The sequence below is a fragment of the Neltuma alba genome, unplaced genomic scaffold (genome assembly GCF_004799145.2).
Source record: "Neltuma alba isolate B1F8T4 unplaced genomic scaffold, ASM479914v2 tig00012872_pilon, whole genome shotgun sequence".
NCBI classification, from domain to species: Eukaryota; Viridiplantae; Streptophyta; class Magnoliopsida; order Fabales; family Fabaceae; genus Neltuma; species Neltuma alba.
In genome coordinates, this window is record NW_021637251.1 from 51,960 (window position 1) to 70,310 (window position 18,351).

The following is an 18,351-nucleotide window of genomic DNA, read 5'->3' on the forward strand; positions in this document are numbered from 1 at the left end:
CCAAGGCAGAGGAAGAAATCAACAAAGCCAGAAAACTTATCTCTGAAAAGGATGAGTTACATGTTGCTGAAGAAAGCCTTTCTGGGTTAAAGGAGGTATAACATCTGCCTTTCTTGTGGACTTTTATTTTACTGATGCAGTCAGGGAATCTTTCAGGAACTTGGCCATGTGGTTACCTTCACATCTCATGTGATGGCTTTTGATATGCAACTCTATGAAAATTAGGGTAATTGTCTATAGATGAAACACTTGATTTATATACCTGCTGATGGCACTTTGTCCTAATACTCTCAGGTTCGGATTGAATTCTTTGGTGATGGTGATAATGTGGAGGTAGCTGGCAGCTTCAATGGTTGGCATCACCGAATTAAAATGGATCCTCAACCATCAACAAGTGTCATGGACTCCACTGCATCAAGGTTCTAAATATTTTATGATAGGGGATTCATGTCTTATTCTAAGGTTTATGTTTGATTAATTACCAACTTACCTCCGTCTGATTATACGTATCTTTCCATTGCTTGGTTCCCATTTTTGGTTAGATAACCATTTGCGCAAGTTGTCATATTTCTTTATAAAGAGTTGAGATTATTGCTTGTTGATAATTTTCCTTGGCCTAAATGTGGTTGCTCCTAATATATCATAAAATATTTCAAGATAACAACATTAGACTAGTATTTGAACCAGTTAACCTGTCTTAAATATAATGATGATATCTACTGACTACTCTAATATGTCCAGGAGATCTAGACTTTGGTCAACAATGCTGTGGCTTTATTCTGGTGTGTATGAGGTGCGTGTATCTCCTACCTATATGGTATTGTTGCAATATATTTTTTAGGAGGTTTGATTCTTGATGTCCGGATTCGAGAACATCTCCCTTTAATTGGACCAAGCAAAAAACATTTCTTCTAGAATAAACTCTCCTCTTTATTTTTATCATCACCAATTTCTTCGTTGATTTTCTGCCCCTGGAGTGATATTTGCATTGATAAGCATTATGTCTATGTCTAATTTCATATTTTGATCACAAGACACTCGGGACCTATTTGGAAATATAGATAATCTGTAGGTTATCTGTTGAGCATGGGCCTAAGTATACGTATGTTAGAAAGAAAGCCCAAATGTAGCCCAGTTTATGAGGGCGTGTGTGTGAGTTGCATGACGGGGGTATTTGTGGTTTTAGCCAGCAGGCAGTTAGAGAGGAAACGATCATAAGTCACGGTTAGTCGTATGAGAGGGGCATGAAAAATGATGAGTGGATTGTGGGGAGAGTGGTGCTCTCGAATGCACTAGGTCACTAGTCCCTTTTGGTTACATCCTTCCGTTAGGATTTTCCCTGCAGATTGTTCTCTGTTTCATTACGTAATACAGTGATTTTGGAGTCGTTTCCATTCACAATAAACCTCATCTTTCTTTGTTAACCCTATTAGTAGCAGTAATTATTCGCACTATCCATTACTTTGGATCTTCCTGTAGTGTTGGCTTACTTTCGTTCTTTCTATGGCTGGTTTAAAGCTTTTGCAAGTGTTTGTCGCAGATAAAATTTATTGTTGATGGCCAGTGGAGATTAGATCCTCAAAGGGAGTCAGTTACAAGAGGTTATATATGCAACAATATACTAAGAGTAGATAGATAGATAGATAACATCTGGCTCGTCTCAGAACTGCTCGAGGGATAAAAAAGGTAATGTCATCATTGCCATCTTGACTCCTCTCAAACAGACATTAGTGGATCCAGAGACCTTTTTTTTTTTTGGAGGGAGTGGAACTTTAAATAAATGAAACTTTGGGGGTGGGGGCTGGTCGTCAAAATTTGCTTTAGCACCTTCTACAAAGGAATTCATGCAATTTTTACGAAGGGTGAAATTCATTGGGAGGCAAACACCCCTCTCCATCATTGCTCTCAAATGCAATCTAAATATTGGTTATTCTTTATTCGCATCAAAATCTAGGAACTAAGCCGTGGGTTTCAAATGACAATCGAAGATCCCAAATCTGTAGTAAATTATCGGAACTGATATTGAAGCTGTTTTCTCTTTCACATGAGCTACACTTTTTCTCTCTTGCATTATCTACAGTTTTAGACTAGAAGTAATGATCTTGATCTGAACCTCCCCCCCCCCCAATTTTGTGCCAGAATGGTATCTTAGCTCAGTTGGGGATAACTATTGATGTTACGTATAGTCTATGCTTCCGGACTGAGAGAATTATGTACACAAGATAATACCATCCTTCATATGGTGTTACTTGAAATGGTTGATATACTCACTTCCCCATCATCCAATTTACGCGCAGGTCGTGTTGCAAACACTTGGTCCGATTAACATAGTTGTTGCGGATTGTTTTAGGCTAGAATAGAGCGTGATGGTTGATTGCCGTGCTTAATGCCATTTGATGAACGAGTCACGTTGGACGGGCTAGTAGGTGCAGCCGAGCATGGAAGCGTGCGAGAGTCCGCGTAATCTAGTTGTGGATGCGTTCTGGCACTATCCTGTTTGTGTGCATCAAGTTTAGGCTAATGAGATATGGAGATCATGACATCTTGTAAGACTGTACAGGTAGCTAGAAGATAGGAAGGAAATAGTAGTTCCCTTTGTCCCCTCCCCCTCTATTTATTTATTCTTTTTTTGGTATTAGTCTTCTCTTTTTGGCGACAACCACCATATATCAGAATAAAAGTAATGGGCTTTTTATTTAGGGCGAGGGGAGTATCATTATTGTTTCTTGAATGATTTCGAGTGACATTTTCCTTGGTTTCTCACTAAATTAAAAATTATACTTGCTCGTCATTCTGATGCATGCCTAAATTCGATTCTCTTGAGGAAAAAATCAACGAGTTTGCAAGAAATTTACCCTTAATCGATTACGGAAGGGGACATTATTCAGGCTACAAGTGAAGAATGGAGCCCCAGTATCCTCTCTGCGAATAAACATTTTTTTAAAAAGAAAAAATAGTAGGTGAAAGGGTAATTGCAAGAATAAAAGAGATAATGTATTTTAGGATGGCCGCCCGCCAAAATTCCATGGTCCATCCCAAGGAAACTCTGGTTCGTAACCCATGGAATAAGGTTGGAACAATTGCTTTCATATTCCACATAACAATTGATAATATAAAAAAGTTTTAAAAAATCACGAAAATAGTTTGAAGTTCTTTGTTTTTTAATTATAAGTAAGTTTAATGTAGATCTGTTAATATATTAGGAGGTTTCATTATTGAGTCATTAATTTATTATCATTATAATAAATATAATTCAGACTTATCTACAATTAAAAAAAATAAAAGAATTCAGAGTATTTTTTTTATATAGTTTTTTATATTTTAAATTGTTGTCTGGCATTTAAGAGAGATTTTCCAAAATCAAAAAAGTCAGGTGAATGAGACAAGGCCCAAGGCCCATTGAGATTGTTTTGCGCTGAGGACTGAAGGGCGTGTTGAAACCACGTGAAGCTGGAAAGTTACATTTGGCTTGTTGGCGTGTCTCTTTCCTCACCGTTCCCCCTCGTCTTTCTTTATCGCGAGCCTTTTCACCCTCTTTCGCCAGAGTCACTTAACAGTCTTGAGCTGAGCTCGGGAACCACCTACACCCATCATCTGTTTGCCGCATTCTTTGTTCACTCATGGCAATGGTTAGTGCTTCTGCTGCTTGTGCTAATCCCAGAATCCCACACTCTCTGTTGTCTTCTTCATTTCTCAAGGTGCCATCTCAATCCAACTGTCCCCTGGCATTCGCTCCTGCGTCAGCAACAAGGAGGATACCTTCTGTTCGCAGCAGCAAGTATTTTGTGGTAAAGGAGGAATTTCCCGAACCTATTTCTCAAATCGACGAAGAAGTGGAGTTGAGGGAGAACAGCGAAACTCTCCTCTACTCTTTCTCTCCCCTGCCATTATTGTACGCAGCTGCGCTTCTGCCTGGAGGTATTTTGATTGTCTATTATTCCGTAAAATTTAAGTTAATCCGAACATGAGATTACAGTGTGAGTATTACTTTGGTATGATAAGTCCAATGTTGATAACAGCTGGGGCTGTGCGATCTGTATTTGGCCCTTTTGTTGAGCTTGTCAAATCATGGAATCTCCCAGATTGGCTTGTGCATTGGGGTCACCCTGGCAACATGGTATTTCTGTATACTTTTTTCTGCCAAACTCTTTGATTATTATAGAAACCTACACATCTTTACGGTTACCCCAAATTTCACAACAAGCTTTTCTACGCTAATTCACTTGCAGGCAGTTGTGCTCTTTGCCATGGGTGGCTATGGAACTTATCTGGGTTTCCGTATACGTTACTCTGATGATGTGGTAAGATATCTCACGCCAGTTTCACCACTTCTGAGTTCTGATTACCGTAATTGTTTCCATATAATCTCAATTATCTCGAATTACTCAGTTTTTATTTTCTTGAATAATTTCAGGAGGAGAAGGCTAGCGCCAAGGACCTGCACCCGAAACTTTTAGGCGGTATGTTTTTCTTCTTTGCGCTGGGAGCTACTGGTGGAATAACATCTCTACTAACGTCAGATAAACCTATTTTTGAGAGGTAACCAGCAAATATTTTTCTCTGACTCGTCAGGCTTGATATTTGATTGTTCTTTTTTTTTTTTTTTCTTTCCTTGGTCGGAGATGTTATTGATTGTTCAAAATGGTCAATTCAGTAGTTTTCCCCTTCTTCTTCTTCTTCTGAAATCACCTACGTGGGTGCATGAAGTTTATCTTTGAAAGTGGGTGCTCATCACGCCATCTTATATGGGCTTTTTGTTTTTTGTCTAAATTTTTCTCTATGTAGTCCCCACGCTGTTACAGGCGTCATTGGCCTTGCTCTGTTGACAATACAAACCATATTGCCCGCACTATTTGAGGTAATTGCTATATTCTGGTATTCCTGTTACCATTTCCAAGAACCAAATTATCTCATACGACGAGAACGTGGGCGCAACTAACATGTGCATCTAACATGCAGGGGAATCCTGGACTTAGGAATGTTCACGGTATCTTGGGTAGTGGTATCATGACGCTCTTTCTTATCCATGCTGCTCTGGGACTTCAATTGGGCCTCAGTTACTAACCTTAACGCGGATTGATCCCGCACTGCTATTTTGATCGATTTTTCATTTTACAAGATGGTGTACATTCTCTCCTGGACATGGTTCCTAACTTGAATCTGAAATGAGACCTCTAAGTAACTGATCTACATTTGATGATAAGTAATCACACTCCAAGCGGTTTCCCATCTCAGGGTTGAAATTCGAGCACACTGAAGACAATATATCAGTGGTTGAAGTAGATTCCGATTGCAGTTTCCCGACTTGCGGCTCAATTTTGTAGTAGAGAGTTTATTATTACGTCCTCCACTTCGAAATATGAGAGCCAGTTGGGAATGAGATTTAATTTCAAATATAAGATCTCAATCTATTTTATTTTACAAATTTATAATTCATTTTTTAAAATATTTCTATTAATTATACATATTAAGAGAATTTTCATCCAAAAATAATCATGACTAAAATGATATATTAGGAAAATCAATTTATAATTGTTATAAATAACTAAATTAATTTTTTTCATCTATTCATATTAGTTAAATAGTAATTATATTAAGGATCGGAGGTAATATTTATTAATAGTCAGGTAGCCACAAATAGAGTCCAAAGATAATAACAATTATGGCACCATCATAATCATAGTTACAAATGGTACACAAATTTGTCACTTGCCTGTGTTTTTTATGCGCCCGTGTTCCTTTTCATGTCGCGTTTATTAACTATCAACCGTGCATGATGTAGAAAATAGCGGGTCATTTGATTTTTTTTTTTTTTGGCCTTGAGGGTCATTTGACAATTAACATTACTGTATAATAATTATAATTTCGGTATCCATATTGCCAAAGTTACAATTATCTCCAGAGCTAGCGTTCCGCTAGCCTCGCACATTTGCACGCCAATGATTTGGGACAGTAATAGTGGGCGAAAGATAGAGATTAGGGACTGACCCATGCAACGAGCAGTTTAGATACCATCTGGCCATCAAAATCTCATTTAATTAGAATTTCATTAATTGGGCTTGGATTAATGTCCTGCTCTTAAGATATATAAACGGGCATGTACTTAATTATAATTAGTAGCCATCATGTTGGATCGACCACACGAGATATCATGTGAAAGTGACTGGGAATTGAGAAAAATGCAGCAGAACACAAACCACAAAACAGAGAGGGAGCGAGTCATGCGTCGATTTTCTCTCTCTTCCAAATCTTAAGGTATATATATTTACCCACAAAACTATCACCCCTCCCTCTCGTTCCAATTCCTCACGTTTCGCACTCCTTTGTCTCAATCAAAATCGCTCGGTACGTCCCTCTCTCCTTCTCTCTTTAACACAAATCTAGCCTCTTAATTCAATCTATCATCACCAAAAAGCAATGAGCTAATGCATCGTTGATGTCATAATATTTTGGATTTCGATCTCGGTTATCTCTTGTCTGTAAAATCCAGGTCTCTGTATTCAATTACCGTCCAGGTCTAGCATTCTTTTGAAATATTCTCTTCTTCCTGTTCTTATTTTATCTGCATTTTGATAGTTTTCCATGAGACTTTGTTACGATTGTCGATGTCGATTTGAACATGCTCTGCATTTTGTCAATTTTAGATCTGTTTTATTAACAGGTCCGTCATGCCGCTTAGATTTCCTATGGTAGTAGTGATTTGCAGTAAATAGATCTAGCTTGTCTATTATTATCTACTTATGTTGTTTGTGAATATCGCAATTTCACGTTGTCTTTAGATAGTAAAATAGCATTAGAGAATGGATCCTTGAAGCCGTGGTGACGGGTAGCACAGCCACAATTCATCATTACAAACTGTTGAAGTTCCATTTCTATTTTATATTAATTATAAGTATTTACATGCAAATTAGCAAAAATTTTTCCTCATAGATTTACAGGCAACTAACACAAGTTCTGTCCCCTTTCTTTTTGTCTTTTGGAGCAGAACACTCAAAGATGGATACCTTCCTTTTCACCTCCGAATCAGTAAACGAAGGCCACCCTGACAAAATCTGCGATCAGGTTTCAGATGCTATCCTAGATGCTTGCCTGGAGCAAGACCCAGAGAGCAAAGTTGCGTGCGAGACCTGTACAAAAACTAACATGGTAATGGTGTTTGGTGAGATTACAACCACGGCTAAAGTGGACTACGAGAAAATAGTTCGTGACACTTGTAGAGGCATCGGGTTTGTATCTGCTGATGTTGGCCTTGACGCCGATAACTGCAAAGTTCTTGTGAACATCGAGCAGCAGAGCCCTGATATAGCTCAAGGAGTTCATGGTCATCTGACCAAAAAACCTGAGGAAATTGGAGCTGGTGACCAAGGTCACATGTTTGGCTACGCCACTGATGAAACACCTGAGCTAATGCCCCTTACTCATGTTCTTGCAACCAAACTAGGTGCTAAGCTCACAGAGGTCAGAAAGAACAAAACATGCCCATGGTTGAGGCCGGATGGTAAAACCCAAGTGACTGTTGAGTACAAGAACGATAATGGAGCCATGGTTCCTATCCGTGTGCACACGGTGCTCATCTCAACTCAACATGACGAAGCAGTCTCGAATGAGAAGATTGCTGCAGATTTGAAAGAGCATGTAATCAAACCAGTGATTCCGGCTGAATATCTCGATGACAAGACTATCTTCCACCTCAATCCTTCTGGTCGATTTGTGATAGGTGGCCCTCACGGAGATGCAGGACTTACTGGCCGGAAGATTATCATTGACACTTATGGTGGATGGGGTGCTCATGGTGGAGGTGCCTTCTCCGGCAAGGATCCGACCAAGGTTGATCGGAGTGGTGCATACATTGTTAGGCAGGCGGCGAAGAGTGTGGTGGCTTCAGGGCTTGCCCGGCGCTGCATAGTGCAGGTTTCTTATGCCATTGGAGTGCCAGAACCACTGTCTGTTTTTGTGGACACTTACAAAACTGGGAAGATTCCAGACCGCGATATCCTTGCCCTGATTAAGGAGAATTTCGACTTCAGGCCAGGAATGATTTCCATCAATCTTGACCTCAAAAGAGGAGGAAAATTTCGGTTCCAGAAAACTGCTGCTTATGGTCATTTTGGACGAGATGACCCTGATTTTACTTGGGAGACCGTGAAGCTGCTTAAGCCCAAGGCTTAAAGTAGCCATGGCATTTCTACAGGTGGTCATGGTTGTAGCCATCTTTTGGTTTTGGATTTTGGGGGAAAAGAAATAAAGGAGCTTCATTGCGTGCATCCACTCATGGAGATAGATTACCCAGCTTTCATGAGAAATTGAAGCAGAGACGAATACCTGGCTTTCGCACAATAGGAGCTTGTAGAATTAGTTGGTTTCTGTTTTTGACCCCTTTAAAGTTTTTGTTTTTTTTAATGTACTGATTATTTCTCTCTCTTTTTTTGCTTGGCTAAAGATTATTTCTCTTATTTAAGCCATTGATTGTTGCGCAAACTTTTGAGTAATTCTAGTAATGTCATTTATGACTTTCCAATTCACCACTAACATGACGCAGAATGAAAGAAATTGCGAACAAATGCTACATATATTGACAGAAGATGAAAGATTTGTGACAATAATCTCCAGAAATAGCTTCTTCTTCCAGTCACGGTTTAAATAATAGAGGCAAAGATGTTGTAAAAACGACGTTCTTCATTTCTAGGAGTGCAACCATAGGCGATCATGCAACCTCTCTTCCCCAGCACCATACATCTCGTCGACCTTTTCACCATCTCGGAAGAATTGGAAGGTCGGGGTGTATCGAATGTTTTGAGTTGTTTCTGGGCATTCATCAATATCTGCGTATAAGAAAGAAAGCTTCGGGAAATTTTTGCTCATTTTACAGAAAGCAGGGAGGATTTGACTGCACACGCGACACCTACAAGGGCATAAATACGAGTATCAGTAATCGTGGTTTTCTGCATCCCATGATGCGAAGAAAAACACGAAGAAATTGTAGCTGACTCGATAGTGACTTCCAAAGATTACGTAACCCTGTTTTCAGCATGACCGACAACATTCCATGAAACCACCGCGGTGCAGACTGTGTTGTTTGAAGAGTTCTAACATCAAACACCTTACGCTCATTTTTTAAGCACGAAGAATAAACAGATTCACAAACTGGGAAGACGCTAAGGAAACAAACACGTTTATAAAGAAATTGTCAGAGACGTACCAAGACGCACCATAATTGATAACAGCCTGCACAGAATTTGGCAACAGAGAAATCAATGTCACGCATAAAACTAGGGCTTTTCCTATAAAACGAGAGAAAGGAAGAAAAAGGAGTCGACGGTTACGGGAGTTTTGGAGGATTTGATGTGAAGAAGAAAGTCACGGAGCTGTTGGTCGGCGGAGGCGATTTGCAAGTTGCCGCAGCGATCGAGGGCCCAATTCGAAGCAGTACCGTTATCAGTCAAACCTTCCTTACTGTCTTCACTTCCCTTTTCCATTGTTTGGACGACACAGAGAGTGATTTAGGCAGCTATAAGGAGAAAGATAAGGTTGGAGAAAGATTTCTCCCTTTCCGCCACGAGATTAGGATCGAGACGATGAGAACGCACAGGGGCCGACAAAATGAAGCACGAAGAGAGAAGCAAGAAGCCAGGAGCACCACGTTGCCGGAAAAGTCCAAAGCCACTGCCGGCAACGATTGGATTCGTGCCAAGCCAAAAATGGCTTCTGAGAATGGGCACCAGCAGCGGGGAGGCGCACGAGACAACGAGAGGAAAGGAAGAAATGGGTACCAGCTTCAAGCAAAATCTCACCGTTTCACTAATTGCTTATTTGCTTAGATCCTCACTGAAGGATGCACTATTCATGATATCATCAGCTTTCGTTTTGCCACGCCGCAATAGGCTCGGGTAAATAATCCTTCCCTCGCATGAGATCCACTTTCCCATCGGCCCATAAAAATAACTCAAAATATTTATTAATACATATGATGGGCCGGGTATCCGTTTGAGCAAGTAAAATGCAGAAATCCTTCTCATGCATCTGGTTTTCAAATGACTTTTTTGGGAGCTGCATCCACACACACACTTACATATAGATATATGTCCTTAATATAAGACCTAATTATTAAATTAATCTTAGTCCTAAATATAAGACTTATTTATCATATTTATTAATTTTTTCTAAATTACTCCTATTGATATTCTCTCAATTATAACCAAGTAGGACATAAAAAGAAGATATTAAAAAAGATAATTATGGTATTTTAGAAAAAACATGTCATATTTCTTATAATTAACTAACTTATCTAACTTTCTTAATCTAATCAAATCAGTTAAATAGGTCTCATATTAAAAACCGGAAGAGTACATACATACACACACATATAAGCAAGACTTGTATTTTCACGTTGTATTTCATAAATTATAATTAAAAAAAATGTTTTTTGAAGATTTCTACCACTGCTCACTGCTCAGTTCAGATAAGTAATGCCAGCCCACTCAGAGAGCAAATGTCTACCGTGACCTTCCATAGTTTCGCCGAAGGCAGGTTTTCGGTTTTCCGATATTAGGCTAAACAGAAGATCTCAAGCAGAGCATAGGTTGTTGAATGTCATTCACACTAAACGAGCTTGCTGCGTTACATAAGGTAGATTATAATAAAAATTAAATAAAATGCCAATCAGCAGCCAAAGCTAATGGCGTAATAATTAAAAGCTTGGATTTTCATTTTTTTCCTGGAAAAGAAACTGTAAATGCAGTTATTAATTTAGCTAATCTTATTCATTAACTAGGTTGGAGTACCCTGAGGAATAAATAATGCTCTGAAGTACATTCACTGTTGCAAAAAGAATTGAAGCTCCTGTAATCTTTTGTTCCGGTTTTCCCTTCTCTTCTCCCAAGACAAGCAGCCTTGATTTTCTTCCAAGTCCTTCGTTCAACGAAGCAAGCATAATTTATATCTGGATCAACATGATCACGAAATGATCCAACGCCCAAAATCATTATCATTTGGTTCATCAAAGACAGTGGGATATCAACCTAGTCTGTCTCCATGAAAGCACCCGGACGAAACTTTTTGCATAATGCATTTACGGCCGCCTCAACGCGTGCTTGGTCCTGTAATAAAATCATTTGACTAGTATTACCGGAAGAACTTACATATGACTTGGTAAAGCAGAGGTTAGAATACGGGAGTCACATCGTACCTTTCCTTTGAAACTTATTATCAGAGATCCATTTCTGGATTTGCGATAACAGCCTTGATGTTGCAGAGGAAAGAAAAGGATAAATATCATGCCAAAAACAGCTGGAAAGGAAAGTAGTTCACAAAATACATACCGATAAAAATATCTGGAAATTCAAGACCAAGCTTCGATAGAGGTTGTGCAATTTCCACCTGCAGTTTGGAGTTCCCCAGATGAAAAATTGTAAACAAGATGATGCCATATGTGAAGAAAATGAGAGAAGATGCACAAAGCACAGATAGCACGTCGAAGTCACATGCTAGCCAGGATAAATTACATATCTACAAACTTATGCTCCTATAGTATGATACTAAAAGCAGCTATACGCATCATCTTGAGCCGTGAAAATATATTTTTATTGCACGCATGTGAAAAATCAAATGCCGGCCCTACATCCCCTTCCCTCTGAACGGATATCAGAATTTATTTTTTCAACACAGATAACACGTGACTCTAAAATGTGAATATTCCATGTTTCCTTTCATTATAATGGATATCTGTTGACCGAAAGTCCAGCCATAGTAAATCAAGTTACCACATACATCCGAAAGATTTGTTGTAACGTGCTTTGATACATATGGTTCCAGCAATGGTAACAGGTCAATAGATTTTGCCAACTCAATCAAACAATCCCACTGCTTTTCCAGCTCCGAATCATTCGTTGCATTAAGAACTATCACATTTTGACACTTGATCTACAAAAACAAACATCCAACATCAAACATTTAAAACCAAAAAGTACACCATCACATAATATGAAATCAAACATGTAACATGTGACACTTGATCATTGTAAATTAACCCAATTTCTGCCATTGCTCAATGTGAAATTGAACTTTCTGGCGAATGTCACAAGTAAAGAAACATAATTATGGTAAATGAATTCTCCAGAACGTACCAAGGGCACAGGCAACTTGTCATGGTGCAATAATTCTGTGATGCCTTCAGGCAGTTGAGCCATCTGAAAGGTACAAGACTAATGGATCAAACATCACAAAGAAGTGTAATGTGAAATGTCGGTCTAAATCTGAGTATGCTAGTTGGAGCCATATGTGAGAATAGAGAAGAGAGTTCTTCTGATAAGCCAGAGGTTAATCCTTTTCACTGACCCTAAAAAATACAAAACAGAGAATGTAGTAACCAGATGAGACCAGTGGGACAAGCTCTTTCATGAGATGGTAAAGGTCGGGCCTCAAAAGTTCAGATTTTGATATTCATGCATTCATAAGGAGAAACTATTGTATAAATCACCCATAAGCAACTATTAGTGGGTCCGCCTTCTGAGATGCATGCCGGTATGCAAGTGTTTCTTAGAAGAATGACTTCAAAAGGATCTCTTTTCAAAAATGCATTGAAATATTAAAATTTAAAACACAAAAGTTAAGATTAACAAGTAACTTCTCGTACACCAAGTTACCTCATTTCGGTCACCGGTACATTGATAACCAATAATATTCCCAAGATATTCTTCAAATTCTTCATCAGGAGCCTACGTCACAATCAAATGACCAAATGATATGAAGTTAGTCTTGTTATTAACCAGAAGCAGGCAACACATCCAGACGATGATGCAGTGGCCTTCATGGAAAAATGCAACAATCAGATGAAACAACGCACCAAACGAACACTAAAGGCCTTTGCAACTCCAGCTAATGTGACATCCGAATGCAGTGGACCTACACCTCCATATATAAAGACCTACAATAATCAGGTCAGTTTAAACTTAAACTATCATTTCACCAGGAAAGCCATATGCAGAATTTCATAGAATTTTTTAATTTACCAAATCATTAGTAGATTTCCGTCGCTCAACTTCTTCAGCCACAGAATCTATCTGGTATAAAAGATGCATGTCACAGAGCATTAAATTAACAGATGAGATAAAATGATTATTTCTGGGTTCATATATAATGTGTGTTTCAACATGTTCATAACAACAAATTCAAGTGCAGATATCTGCAAATTAGAACACTTAAGTACACACAGGGAGGATACATATATGAACTCACATTGTTGTGAACAACAGAAAGCTCTGAAACAGACCAACCGATAGAATGCAACTTCCTCAGCAGGGAGGGTCCCAACTGATCCTCGATAGTGCCAAACCTGAGCTAAGAAGCAGGGAAAAAAGAAAATTTATTAAAAAAATTACAAGGAGCGTAAGAATCAGGTGGGCTTCATGAGATGATAGATAGTAAAATAAATTAGTGAAATCTCCCAGAGGTACATTATAAAATAAAGTATACGAGTTCATTAAAGATACAGTTTCTGATATAATCATGTAATCAACAAGTACTTACAGAATCTCATCTCCCACAGCAATAACTGATGCTGTGAGCATACTGCTTTTGTGCAAATCCAAGCTGATCAAGCCATTGCTGTCAGTAGGATAATTTCCACTAGTAGAAGATATCTTTCTAACCCTACCTGCCCTCTCTAATCTTCCATCAGCAAGCAAGTACGCAGGCTTATATTTGTTTGAGGAGTTGCTAATGGATAATAATGCATTGGGAACTGTATCATAAATGCTCCCAATTGAAGTATAACTGCACAAATATAGAAAATCTCACACACAAATTCCTCAAATGAACTTAAACAAACTAGAACTTAACAGGAAGCCATGAACTACAATATAACAGTTATTGCATACTGCATCAAAGAGGGAGCAACACAGACTAAATAGCCTGCAAAATTTTCAGTGATACTATTCGACAAAGTCTTGATAAAACTAAATGTAGCTCCTTTATGAAATCTTCATCAAATATCTCTTGGTTACAGATCTCAGGAAAGGTTAGAGATATTAAAAGCATGCAAATATATTAAGTCCAACAATAAAGTCCAGCAATCAATAGAGTATTACCCTTGATCATAAAGACTGCAATACTTCACCTTGCAATTTAAGAGGAAGGCCCAGACATCTCTGGCATAGAAATATAGACAAGTAAAAACATCAAATCGAAACCAAATTGGAACAGAATAAAGTTGTAAAATAATGATATGATGACAATTCCCTCAATTAAAAGTAAATAACATCCCCACATCCTAAGAGAAACAAAATAAACAATAATGGAGAGAACAGATAATGCATATTTACATATAGCGACACTTTATAGAGGGAAAACCTAATAACCACCCCAAATAGTTGACCTATTTCTTTAGGTGAGCTCTCAACAGTTGGCAAGGCTTTAAGAAAAACAAGTTAACAGTGAAGGGTCAATAGGAATTTAGTCCTTTGAAATTCTGATTATGGAATAAAACAGATAAACAATGACAAAAGTCCAGATATCAAGTAACATCCAGCTAATAGATATCCCTCAGATTTTACGTATTACTGGTATTGCCTAATTATCTTCAAGTACAAGAAGAGTACAGAGTTAAAAGAAATGTGTGAAAAAATGTTTTGATATATGTAGTTATGGGGAGGCCTACCTATTAGTGGCACCCTTTGCCAGACTGATCTTAACTTCTAGCAGACTAGTGTTATTAATTTAGAAACAACATGCATACTACTCAAAAGCATATATGTTAACAGAGCTTGTTCATGTAGAGTTTATTAAACAAATTAGAGTTCTGGGATATGTTAGCAACCGCTTACATGATTCAACGAACATAAAATTTCTTGAGATTTGATTATGCTTTTATTATATAGTTCATCAATCTAGATAAGATTTCAAAAGAAATAAAGCAGCAACAAATACAAACATAAGTTATATCCCATCAAAAAACAGTCTAGTAATGAAAAAACAATGTAAAGCTGAAGGCAAAACCTGTATGACCAATCTAAAATGGGGTTCACTCTCATAAAAGCTGGCCAACCAGGTGAACTAGGGGAGAATTGTTCTTGGCCAACCTGCGAGGTTGGGAAAATGCATTCAGAGAACATAATATTTTCAAGTTTCATATGACAGCATGGGAATTTCGAAAAAAGTATCCTAGAGTTTATACGTTGTGTTAAGGGGAAAAAAATAAAATTTCAGGAATAAAAAAAGAAAAGAAAAACTATACCGCAGTTGGATCACCAATACGAACTCCAAGGAAAATAGCTTTAATTGGCTTATCCTTCAGCAAAGCCTCCAAACCAGACTTAAAATCTAAGCGAATGATGTCAAGCTGCAGACCATACCTGATTAAGCAACCAACATTAGTTACTTACTGCATGCCTTGGAAAAAGAATAAATAACTTGTCCCAATAAATGTAAACTATGGTTTAAATAGAGAATAAAATCAAAACCAGAAAAGGAAAAAGAAGCTCTACTCACGTGGCAGCTGTATCATAGGTAAATGAGTTGATTTCTGGGAAAGCACAAGGACTCTCAAAATATATTGTTCGAATTGGAAAGTCCCTTAGATCACCATTGGCACCATTTTGCCCCCTTTTATGCAAGAAATAACCAGCCCTGAGCAGGTGGAGCAAAACCTACAAACCAAAGTTCACTGTCACTATCATATCATTGAGTTCAGAGACATGGACAGGTGCTACACATATGAATACTTACTGTTGAGTCTTTTCCGCCGTTGAAGCTGAAAGCAACCTCCTCGATACTGTGGGAAGAAATATATTTAGTACACACTAATATCAGCAAATGCAGTTTATGCAGTCTTCTATACCGTTATCATTATCATTTTGTTTCTTGCTCCTTTTTTCGGATAAAACAAGGACAATAAGTTGCAAGAAGATTGATAGTCATCAATGTTCATGAATTAAAATGTATTTTAACACACCATTTTCACTTATAATCTGACAATGGCATGACTTAATAGCAACTGAAGCAGCAAAAAAGTCCTCCGTTCTACAACCACCCAATGAGAAATAATGCTCTTTGCAGCAAAGAGTTTTTAGTCATCTCTAATAGATCCTTTAAAAACAAGGACAAATGAAGCTGATGTGTTTTTTTCCCCCCAATTAAAACGCAATGCACAAATCCACACACAAAAAAAGAAGAGGAGGCAATTTTTACTCTTCAACAGGCCACCACTCCACCACTATGAGATATCTGGATAATAGCAATTGATTTTAATCATTCATTTATCTTTAATATTTAGTATTCCAGTGAGATCAGCCAAGTGGAGCTCCATAAGCAACTCATCTTCTCTTACATTTTTCAATCATTGTTTCAATGCAATTCCAGCAACGCAGGGCTGAGATAATGCAAGATTTAGGTAACGTTCAAAGCTACCAACAAAAGGATTAACTTCAAGAGGGAAGAATCAACGTTTTCGCCAGAAATGCAACAAATGGCTCTGAGGTAACTAGTATCAATAAACATTTTGTGCCATTCATTTGACCGGTTGAAACAGTTACGGAGCTGAAGCCAACAGTATTAAATGTTTTAAGCAAAATTAACAGAAAACTAACAAATCTAACTTATCGCACGTAAAATTTAAACACATCTCATAAAAAGGAGTAAGACAGCGACCCTGTAAATTACATGTAATATAGCAATCTGATAGAAGGAAGTAAAGAAGAACTTACGAATACAAAGCTAATGCTCTCTGTATAATATAGGTAGCGTTGTTGTACTTGGTCTGAAGCCTTCGATCGTCGCACTCTCTAATTGCTTTATCGATCTCCATTGACCGTGGCACACAGCAGAAAACTGAACAGCACAATTAAACATGTGATCAGAGCAGGCAAGGATCTCAAAGATTGCGGATTTGTGGCATTTTCTATGAATCAAACCTGGCTTTCCCCCGAAAAAATTCCCTTTTCGCAGCGAATGATTGCAGAAGAATTTGAAAGCGGCCTACTGCTCTGAGCAAGTTAAGTGAATTACTATAATGAAACAAAGAAGCTCAAAGGTCAACAAGGACTGGGATATCTGGAATGGCTGCTTAATAATCCCTATATAGTTTTTTTTCCATAAATGAAAAGAATCAGGAAGAGATACTATGGAAGCTTTGTCGTGTAAATTGGATGGCACGGATTGGTTGCAGGAAAGAGAAACTGAATGAAAATGGTCCCTTTCCCCCTTATCGTCTGGGCAGTGCTGTGCACGCAGCCAAAGGAGGATGAGACCGGAATTTAAGAATCGGATCAGGAGGGACATATATAATAAGATGTCTCAATGACCAAAAAATCATATTCACACATTATTCCGATTAATAATTGCAAAATGCCTTTTGTTTTCTACTTAATAAACTTCCTAGTTTCGAGAATTGATTCAATGAGATTAAAATCATTAATCCTTGGTCCAGCGTACTAAGTCAAAATCACAAAAAAAAAAAAAAGCAAAAAAAATGAAGGAGAAGGGCATGAGCGCATGAGATTACCAGACTAATCATCGAGCCAGTCTCGTAGAGGAGTATTTATATCAGATTCGAAAATTTCGAGTCATACTACAGGAAATCGTTCCATAGGAAATCGTATGAATGGGAGACATTAAAATTATATTTTGTCCGCTGCGGACTATTTTCTATTTTCAAGTCCATTATAAAACCAGCGATTCATAATAAATCTTTCTAGGTTTTCTTTGCAAGGAAAAACTTCCAAGTGGTTGCAATCGCTCGAGGGCGCCACAATTAGCGTGTGCACCATGAACTATAATCGGCATTTTTATAACTCCATCCCGGTCACGTTTAAATTCAACGCTTGCAAATCGAATATCCCAGAGATCCAAACACAAGACGGAAAATTAAGTCGGGCCCTCAAGAAACAGGTAACATGCCTTTGAAGTTTGAAGCAGACAGTCATTTTGTGTGTTCCTTTCTTCTGCCTCAAGTCTTCTCCACTAATTAGCGCATTAAACAAAAGAAGGTCAAAAGTTGAAGGCAATCTTATTGCATTCACCCAAAAATGGCACTGTTTATACAAATTCCAAGCGTAATAGATGCACAAGAAAAAGAAAAAGTTGGTGGAAAGTGGAATCTGACAGAAACGGACAAGCACCTCACGCGGTGGTTTGACGGATTCTAAATGACATTTCCAAGTTCACCCCAATCTTCCAGGGTCAACAATTAATAAAATTAGGCACCAACAGAAAAATCAAAGTACAAAATGTTCATTACAGCATTTCTAGAGTTGAAAACGAGGTCTGTATGACAAAAGGGATTCTGAAGTTTGATCCTTTCTACTGATTTTCTTTTTTAAGTAGAGATGACAAAATTATACATGACAACTTTGTCCTTTT

General features: G+C 38.1%; 4 protein-coding genes and 2 long non-coding RNA genes across 6 annotated transcripts; 4 read left to right on the forward strand and 2 right to left on the reverse strand.

Moving 5' to 3' along the window:
- Nucleotides 1–364: 364 nt before the first annotated feature.
- On the forward strand, nt 365–2,791 carry LOC114732101 (uncharacterized). The gene is made up of 4 exons (XR_003738960.1): nt 365–419; nt 742–793; nt 1,541–1,686; nt 2,298–2,791. It is a non-coding gene; the product is annotated as an uncharacterized LOC114732101 (long non-coding RNA).
- A 770-nt stretch (nt 2,792–3,561) lies between these two features.
- On the forward strand, nt 3,562–5,180 carry LOC114732103 (uncharacterized). The gene is made up of 6 exons (XM_028919398.1): nt 3,562–3,918; nt 4,020–4,117; nt 4,230–4,301; nt 4,415–4,539; nt 4,786–4,858; nt 4,960–5,180. The coding sequence occupies exons 1-6, from the start codon at nt 3,621–3,623 to the stop codon at nt 5,062–5,064; spliced, it is 771 nt and encodes a 256-aa protein (XP_028775231.1). The 5' UTR covers nt 3,562–3,620; the 3' UTR covers nt 5,065–5,180.
- A 1,115-nt stretch (nt 5,181–6,295) lies between these two features.
- On the forward strand, nt 6,296–8,383 carry LOC114732095 (S-adenosylmethionine synthase 1-like). Its single transcript, XM_028919394.1, has 2 exons — nt 6,296–6,345; nt 6,986–8,383. The coding sequence occupies exon 2, from the start codon at nt 6,997–6,999 to the stop codon at nt 8,167–8,169; it is 1,173 nt and encodes a 390-aa protein (XP_028775227.1). The 5' UTR covers nt 6,296–6,345; nt 6,986–6,996; the 3' UTR covers nt 8,170–8,383.
- Nucleotides 8,384–8,427: 44 nt separating this feature from the next.
- LOC114732097 (uncharacterized) lies at nt 8,428–17,726 on the forward strand. Its single transcript, XR_003738959.1, has 3 exons — nt 8,428–8,671; nt 11,300–11,301; nt 17,716–17,726. It is a non-coding gene; the product is annotated as an uncharacterized LOC114732097 (long non-coding RNA).
- On the reverse strand, nt 8,668–9,857 carry LOC114732096 (thioredoxin-like 3-3). Its single transcript, XM_028919395.1, has 3 exons — nt 9,324–9,857; nt 9,200–9,225; nt 8,668–8,902 (listed from the first exon to the last, which is right to left on the reverse strand). The coding sequence occupies exons 1-3, from the start codon at nt 9,474–9,476 to the stop codon at nt 8,683–8,685; spliced, it is 399 nt and encodes a 132-aa protein (XP_028775228.1). The 5' UTR covers nt 9,477–9,857; the 3' UTR covers nt 8,668–8,682.
- Nucleotides 10,552–17,401, reverse strand: LOC114732093 (FAD synthase). The gene is made up of 17 exons (XM_028919393.1): nt 16,905–17,401; nt 16,698–16,821; nt 15,721–15,766; nt 15,484–15,641; nt 15,230–15,347; nt 14,992–15,074; nt 14,085–14,144; nt 13,525–13,770; nt 13,234–13,330; nt 13,008–13,058; nt 12,842–12,922; nt 12,642–12,713; nt 12,123–12,185; nt 11,767–11,919; nt 11,319–11,376; nt 11,186–11,238; nt 10,552–11,096 (listed from the first exon to the last, which is right to left on the reverse strand). The coding sequence occupies exons 2-17, from the start codon at nt 16,796–16,798 to the stop codon at nt 11,019–11,021; spliced, it is 1,518 nt and encodes a 505-aa protein (XP_028775226.1). The 5' UTR covers nt 16,799–16,821; nt 16,905–17,401; the 3' UTR covers nt 10,552–11,018.
- Nucleotides 17,727–18,351: the final 625 nt, after the last annotated feature.